We start from the raw sequence: 8,751 nt of genomic DNA on the forward strand, positions 1-8,751 counted from the left end.
AGGTGAATTGGCCATGCTAAATTGCCCGTAGTGTTAGGTAATAAGGGGTAAATGTAGGGGTATGGGTGGGTTGCGCTTCGGCGGGTCGGTGTGGACTTGTTGGGCCGAAGGGCCTGTTTCCACACTGTAAATAATCTAATCTAAAAAAAAAGTATGTTACCAAGACTGAAGGATTTGAATTATTAGAAGCTGGAGAGGCTGGCACTTTTTCCTTCGAGTTTAGGAGGCTGAGGGGTGACATTTTAGAGGTGTATAAAATCATGAGGGACATAGATAGGGTGAATAGACAAGGTCTTTTCTCCAGATTAGGTGAATTCAGAACTAGAGGGCATAGGTTTAAGGTGAGAGGGGAAAGATTTAAAAGGGACCCGAGTGGAAACTTTTTCACGCGGAAGGTGGTGCGGATATGGAACAGTAGAGGAATTGGTAAAGATCGGGTACAATTACAACATTTAAAAGACATTTAGACAGTACATGAATAGGAAGGGTTTAGAGGGATATGGCTCAATCCAGGCAAATAGAATTAGTTTAGTTTTGGAAACCTGGCACGGTTGAGTTGGGCTGAAGGGTCTGTTTCCATGCTGTATCACTCCTTGACTCTATGACTCTATTTGCATAAGAACTATCTGTATTAGAATCAGAATTTCTATATCAACCATTCAATACATCATGAACAGTTGAAATATTTTGTAATGACTATCTAGATTGACCAAAAACCCTCATTCATGTAATGAATTATGGTGTTTTCAAAGGATATGCCAGACTTTCAGAAAAAGATACACCTGCTAACATTTTCAAAGGTGTTTTAGAATAAAATCAATGCTCTGCTGTTAAAATTTTTCATCAAAACATTACAGATTATGGAGCAATGCGATAAACACATTTAAAGTTATGAAAGTGTATGACAGGCAGCTAGAAACTGACTGCTTTCATGGAGATTGGGAATCTGGAATGAGGGCCACAAAAATAAGATTAAAATGTAAGGGATTTAGAACAAACAGCAGGATAACTTTTCAGAGAGAGCTAAGAAGCAATGAATTTCACTTTTGGGATTGTAGTTGAGGCACGAATTATATATTGGATTAGATAAATGGATGAAAGACTAAGAAAAAGAATTGTGCCTGGGTGAGTAAATATGTTCAGGAGTATTCGCTCAGATGAAGGTTCAACATCAACAACTTTTTGGACTGAAATGTTGTGGGATTTTTTTGTCGTAACTACTCTGTATTATGGCAACCCCACACATATTATAGTGATTTGGTTTCACTGGATAGAGTTAGCAATAACTTTAACCAGTTAATGGGCTTGGCTGGAGGTGAAAACCCTATGAATGGGACTGAAGCACAAAAGGATCCTGAAATTCACCTGAACCCGCCCAGTACATTTCAACCTTAAAACTTAATTTATTCCTAGGATGTAGAGGAGAGAGACATTGAAAGGAAATGTGCATCGTGTCTAGAGTTACTCTGCACACTAAAATTTTATCAGACCAGAAGTGGACCCAATGATAGGTCTGGAATCCAGGGAAAACAGCCTCGGTGACTTGTGGTTCACCAGTCATGTTTTCCAGTCATTCAGCGACCTAATTAGTTGCCAGTGAGGATGCATGAGTGTCCGTTCCTAAGATCTGTCACCTTTTGGAGAACCAACAGCTCAACAGCATTACTGGAAGTGGTGGCAAATGCTGGGACTACACCTGGAAGAGGTGGATGCCACTGAAGGATGCAGCCCTCCCATCAAGCTAAATGGGATCAGAGGTCAAGGGAATCCGAGGCAGGAATGCTTTGGTGAAGGGTGTTGTCATTACCATAGGGATGGACAATTACTGCCAGGGGCTCTGCTGCAGACCATAGTATGCCATAAATCTAATTAGCTCCCACCATGCCCAAGGTGAGCTGCATTGGGGGAGCTAATTAGGTTTCCTCAGGCATTCTTCCTAGATGCAGCAGTAAAACTTCAGTAACAGGTGGAAGAGGCCATTAACTGGCCACTTAAGTAGCTCTATTAGCTTTTGGGTTGGAGGACTACTGTCCACCTTGCCAACGGTTCTTAATGGTCTTGATGTCAAGGAAGCAATTGGCATTCAACTCTCACCTTCTCCCATTATTTTACAGCCTCTCATCATTTTATGCTCTTACCCACCCCCTCACCCTCTAAGCCCATCTCTAAAACGTTTATAAAAGTAGTCTTTTGTTTGACCTACTGGCAGTTGTTAACTGTTACGACACAAGGGAGAAGTAGTTGCCAACAGTTTATTAAGCCACTGTATAAAACCTGTTTACTTACAGAGGTAGGACACTTCAGTTTGGTTCGGTTATGGGTAAAATTATTGTAATTTTGCTTGTGTCCAGTTCGTTCCAGCTGCAGGAAATAGAATTTTTAAAAATCAATAAATAAAAATGCATGTGTTTGAATGAGAATGAGGAGAGAGACTGGTGTGTAAGTTTTTAAAAATACATTAATGGAATGTTGGCATCTCTGGCAGTGGGACAACATTTATTGGCAATGCCTAATTACCCTGGAGAAGGTGGGGGTAAGCTATTTATTTGAACTAATGCAATCCCTTGGGGATGTTGAGAGATCCATAGTGTTGTCTGGAGGTCATTACAGGACTTTGGCTTTGTAAAAATGAAGGCATGGTCATAAATCTCCAAGTACAGGATGATATGTGGCTTGGAGGAATTCATGCAAGTGCTGGTGACAACTGCTGCCCTTGTCCTCATCCTAGAACCCTACAGTGTGGAAGCAGACTAGGTGACCCATTTAGTCCACACTGACCCCACCGAAGAGCATCCCATCCAGAACCAACCCCCATAATACCCCTGTAACCCTGCATTTCTCATAGCTGCTCCACCTAGCCTACACATCTTCAGACTCTGGGAGGAAACCCAGAGCACCCAAAGGAAACCCAAAGAGCCTCAGGGAGAATGTGCGAACTACACATAGACAGTCACCTGAGGGTGGAATCAAACCTAAGTCCTTGGCACTGTGAGGCAGCAGTGCTAACCACTGAGCCACCGTGCAGCCTTAGTGATAGAGATTGGGGGTTTGGAAAATGCTGTTGGAGCAGCCTTGGTGAATTTCTACATCGTGTAGATGGTAAATTCTGGATGGTGTTTAGCTTCTTGTGTTGTTGGAGCTGCATTCATCCAGGCAAATGAAGACTATCTCATCACAGTATTGTCAATCACCACGTAGATGGTGGAGAGGTTTGGGGAAACAGGAGATGAACTACTCGCTGCAGACACCCTCTGAACTGCTTTTGTAACCACAGAATACCTGGTCCAGTTCAGTTTCTGGTCATTGGCAACTCTGTTGTTTAAAAAAAAACATCAGCACAGGTTCATATTTATTAGCACAAGTGTTTTTTTTCCTGGAAACAGCCACTTGCTGACACTTGTAAAATCTAAGAATATTAACAGCCTGAGAACTCCATTATTGAAATATGAAAATGTAGCTCATAATTACTTAAATGAAAAATATAATGTTGCTCTAAATAATCTATTTACATGGCATTGTCGTAAGTCCATGAGAGACATAGGAGCTGAAATAGTTCATTCAGCCCATCAAGTCTGCTCTGCCATTCTTTGAGATAATGGCTGATCTGATAATGCTCAGCTCCATTTTCCTGCCTTCTCCCCATAATCTTTGATTTCCTTACTGATTAAAAGTATGTTTATCTCAATCATGACTATACTTAATAACCCAGTCTCAACAGCTATCGGCAATAAAGAATTCACAGATTCATTACCTTCAGAGAAGAAACTCCGTCTCATCTCTGACTTGAATGTACAGTCCCTTATTCTGAGATGATGCCCTCTTGTCATAGACTCTCCCTAGACTCTCCCACAAGGGGAAAACAACCTTTCCGCATCAACCCTGCCAAGTCCTCTAAGAATCTTGTATGTTTCAATGAGGTCACTGCTCATACTTCTAAAATCCAATGAGTCCAGGCCCAACTTTCTCAACATCTCTTCATAAGATAGTCCCTGTATACATGGTATCCGTCTAGTGAACCTTCTTTGCCACTAACATCAGAATATCCTTTCTTAGATAAGTGGCCCAGAACTGCTCACAGTATTTCAGCTGTGGTTTGACTAGTGTCTTTTACAGTATTAGCTATAAAGTATACTTTATATATTTTTGTACTCAATTTCTTTGAAATAAAAGCTAACATTCCAATGCCTTCTCTTTTATGTGCTGAACCTGGATGCTAGCATTTTGTGGGTTATGGACAAAGACTCCCAATTCCATCTGTGCGGTAGCTCTTTGCATTAGTTTTCTATTTAAATTACATTCAGCTCCTACATTGTTCCTGCCACAGTGCAAAATCAACATTTCCCCACATTGTATTCCATTTACAAAGTTTTTCCCCACTCATACAACCTGTCTATATCCCTCTGTAGTTTCTTTGTGTCATCCTCATCACTTGCCTTCCCACCTATTTCTGTGTCATCTGCAAACTTGGGGTTTGTGCATTCACTTTCCAAGTCATTACTATATACTGTATAGTAAATAACTGTGACTCCAGCACTGATCCCTATGGCAGTCCATGAGCTTACAGCTTACCACCCTGAAAATGTCCCCCTTACCTCAATCTTCTGTCCTTGTTAATATACTATCTCCAACATCAGGGGCTCTTATCTCATTAAGTAGTCTAAAGTGTGGCACTTTCTGAAAATCTAAACATATTACATCCACGGTTTCCCCATTTATCTATTCTACTTGTTACCTCCTTGAAGAATTTTAGAAAATTCATCAGGCGTGATTTCCCCTTCATGAAGCCATGCTGAGTCTACTTAATCTTAATATTAATAATCTTAATAAGTGAAACTATCACTGTATTCTAACAGATGAAAGGCTTAACAGACAATCAATTTTTCAATGTATAATTTCAGTTACATCACACTGCAAATTTTTGCTATAAATTCTGTGTTACGATCGAGCCCTCCACAATCACCTGATGAAGGAGCGTCACTCCGAAAGCTAGTATGCTTCCAATTAAACCTGTTGGACTATAACCTGGTGTTGTATGATTTTTAACTTTGTACACCCCAGTCCAACACCGGCATCTCCAAATCATTAATCTTAATATGTTTTTCTAATCGCTCTGCTATTACATCCTGTATAGAGGACTCTAATGTTTCCCCAGTGATCGTCACTGGCTGCCTCCTTCTCTTTTTGAATAAATGCGTTACACTGACAGTTATCTGATCCTCAGGGACTTTTCCAGAATGTAAAGATTCTTGGAAAATTACTATCAGTGCATCCACTATCTCTGTAGATACTTCTTTTACTGTTCAAGGATGTGTCCCATTAAGTTCAGGGAACTATCAGCCTTTAGCCCAATTAGTTTCCCTAGTAGATTTTCTCTAATGTTAGTTATTGTATTTAGTTCCTCTCCGCATTTTATTCCTTGATTATTTAGTATTTTTGGAATGCTATTAATGTCCTCTATTGTGAAGACCGATGCAATGTATCTAATCAAATCCTCTGCCATTTCTCCAGCCTCATTTTCTAAGGAGCCATTGTTCATTTTGGCGACTCATTTTCTTTTTCTTTATACATAAAGAAGCTTTTTCTGATATGTTATTAGATTAGATTCCCTACAGTGCGGAAACAGGCCCTTCGGCCCAACAAGTCCACACCGACCTTCCAAAGAGTAACCCAACAGACCCATTCACCTGCTCCCTACTAATGCATCCATCACTATGGGCAACTTAGCATGGCCAATTCACCTGACCCAAACATCTTTGGACTGTGGGAGGAAACTGGAGCACCCGGAGAAACCCACACAGACACAGGGAGAATGTGCAAACTCCACGTGTACAGTCACCCGAGGCTGGAATCGAACCCTGGTCCCTGGCACTGCGAGGCAGCAGTGCTAACCACTGAGCCACTGTGCAGCCCCTAAAAATGTGGTTCTTTGTGATCAAGGACGCTAATAGATTTTAAAGGCTTTTGAGTATATTGTTTCTCAGTTTACTAAGGCATTGATTACTGCATCTAAATATCACAAGAAAATATTCAGAGAATCCCCACAGACACCAACCCTCTAAAGAATATCCAACTCAGACCCACCCCCTCCCTGTAACCACACATTCCCCATGTCTCACCCACCTAGCCTGCACATCACAATGGGCAATTTAGCATGGCCAATCCACCTCACCTACACATTTTTGGACTGCGGGAGGAAGCCCACAAGGCATGGGGAGAATGTACAAGCGCCACACAGACACTCACCCAAAGTTGGAATTGAACCCAGGTCTATTAGTTTACCCTCAAAATTTATTTTCTTCCTCTTTATCACTGATGGGAAAAATCTCACTCAAAGTATTTTTTTTCCCATTGGTAATGCCATGTCCAAACAGAAATATCAAAATTATTGAATTACAAGTTATTACAAAATTTAATAGTATAGAGAAAGGCCATTCAGGTCATGGTGTGTGCTTCACATGAGCCTTCTTCAACCTATATTATGTAACTCTAAAAAATATAACCTATTCCTATCTGATGTGCTTATGCTTAAAATGTGTGTATGCTGCTCAACAACTCCATGAAACAGTGAGTTCATATTCCAGCCAGTAGCTAAATTGAGCGGTTTCTTCTGAATTTCCTATTGATTTTGTTAGTATAATGGCTCCTAATTCTGGTCTCTCCACAAGTAGAAACTTGTGCTACCAAGAATTTTAATAATATTCAAGACTTCTATCATGTCACCCCTCAAGTCTTCTCTTATCTAGGAAAAAAAGGGCCAGTCTGCTCAATCTTTCCTGATAGGTATGGCCCTTCTCTTCTGGTAATGGTCTAGCAAATTGTTTGCACCCTCTCTCGTGCTTCAATTTGCTTTCATGAAATGGTAACAAGAACAGTTATTTGTTCTTTCATGAGGCGTGGGCATCACTGACAAGGCCAGCATTTGTTGCCAATTCCTAATTTTTAAAAATGGGAAATCACCATAGTCTGATCTGTTACAACTGGTGGTGATTTCACTTGAGGGTCGCCTCGAGGGTAGACATTAAGAAGGAAGGGCCTTTGTAGTAACTTCACCTAGTGCAGGAATTGAACCCTCACTGTTGGCATCACTCTGCATCGCAGACCCTGGATCCCCAGCTGATTGCACTAACTGACCCTTAGTTGTCAATCCCTAACTGCCCCGGAACTAAGTGATTTTCGCCAGTTCTCAAGGTCTAAGTAACATTCGTTGCATGTTTAACAGAATTTGTCTGCTTTTCAATTCTATCCCTCTTGAAGTGTATGCCAATAAGTTTTAATTTGCTCTGACAACTATTTTCAGCACGTTAGTCCATACATAACAATTCTGCCGCCTACAGGGAGAGAAATGAATCTCTGTTGTGCACTTCTGGAGAAAATGCTGGGCTTTCATTTTCATTAACGAGATCTCAGGCTTCAGTAGCTGATCAAGAAGTGGTGAAAATTGGGTGGTCATTTTTGAGAGACTGAATTGGATGCGGTACAAAACTCAAGTCACCACCACTGAACAACGTGCTTAATGAGATTATTGACATTTAAGGAGGAAGCAATACCATATTGTTCCACAAGCCAATTGCCATCTCAGCTTGTCCTCGTTCACTTAAATGGAAGCAATCGACTGAAAAGAAGCTCAGGTCTGGATGGCCAATCTGAAAAAAACAGAGGACATTGTTCAAAACAAAGTAGTTTTCTACTGAACTAAAAATATATAATGTATGTCATTGGTGGGGGTTATATTAGGTTAATATGTGGAGCGTTTGATGAGAAGAAAGTGCTAGGTCAAGTAAGTTTAATAGAAAAACAGGCAGGACCTGGTTAATGAACATGGCAGTTCTAGTGGTCTGAAATGTATTTATTTTAACGCAATGAGTAACAGGTAATGCAGATGAGATTAGAGCCAGGATTAGTACATAGGACGATTTTGGTTGAGAGAAGGACAGCACAATGTTCCAGGGTTTAGATGCTTCAGTGTTTATAGAGAGGGTTGTAAAAGGGATGTGGGAGTTGTATTACTGATTAAGGAAAACGTCACAGTTGTACTAAGAGAGATATCTTGGAGGACTGATCCAGCAAAGCCACGTGGGTAGAAAATAGAAATAAGAAAGGTGCAATCACTATGATGAGGTTATACTATAAGTTTGCTAATAGCCAGCAGGAAAGAGAGGAACAGTATGTAAGCAGATCATGGAAAGATATAAAAACAACAGCATTATTGTAGTCAGTTCCCCAATTTTCACTGGGATTCCATTAGTGCAAGGGGCTTAGATGGGGCAGAATTTGTTAGATGCAATCAGGATGGACTCTTGAATCCATATGTAGATAGTCCACCTAGGGAAGGAGGCAGATTAGACCATGTATTGGGGCATTAGCTTGGCCAGGTGGTTGAAGTTTCAGTTGGGGAGCATTTTGGGAACAGTGATCATAATTCCATAAGTTTTAAGGTAGTGATGGAAAAGGACAAGACTGAGAGCGGCGGGAGCTGGGCGGAAGTTCAGGCGGAGCGCAAAGCCGGCCGGTCGGGATTGCTATTAGAGGGGCTGAGTTCTAAACCCCAGGCCCTACAAAGTAGGGTCTCCCTCCCTCCCTCCTCCTCTAACCTAAATTAAGAGTCCACAGACTTGCCACAAAAAGAGGGTCAAAGGAAGTTTGGATCGAAGAGTGAGGCTTCAGCTCAGGAATCTTTGACAAGGAGGTTGAGTGAAGTGATTACGCCACAGCTGAAGAGGGTGAAGACATGACTGCCAAGCTGGTTCAGTG

At 41.2% G+C, this 8,751-nt stretch overlaps 1 protein-coding gene across 2 annotated transcripts in view; it reads right to left on the reverse strand.

The window, feature by feature from the left end:
- The window catches only part of plb1 (phospholipase B1), a 168,507-nt gene that overhangs the window by 2,560 nt on the left and 157,196 nt on the right, over window positions 1-8,751 (reverse strand). For both annotated transcript variants that reach the window (XM_043687221.1, XM_043687220.1), the window contains exons 56-57: window positions 7,548-7,643; window positions 2,287-2,361 (exon numbers count right to left, since the gene is read on the reverse strand). In XM_043687221.1, the coding sequence (XP_043543156.1) occupies window positions 2,287-2,361; window positions 7,548-7,643 (171 nt within the window). The remainder of the gene's footprint in view (window positions 1-2,286; window positions 2,362-7,547; window positions 7,644-8,751) is intronic.

Source organism: Chiloscyllium plagiosum, chromosome 3, assembly GCF_004010195.1.
Source record: "Chiloscyllium plagiosum isolate BGI_BamShark_2017 chromosome 3, ASM401019v2, whole genome shotgun sequence".
Taxonomy (NCBI): Eukaryota; Metazoa; Chordata; class Chondrichthyes; order Orectolobiformes; family Hemiscylliidae; genus Chiloscyllium; species Chiloscyllium plagiosum.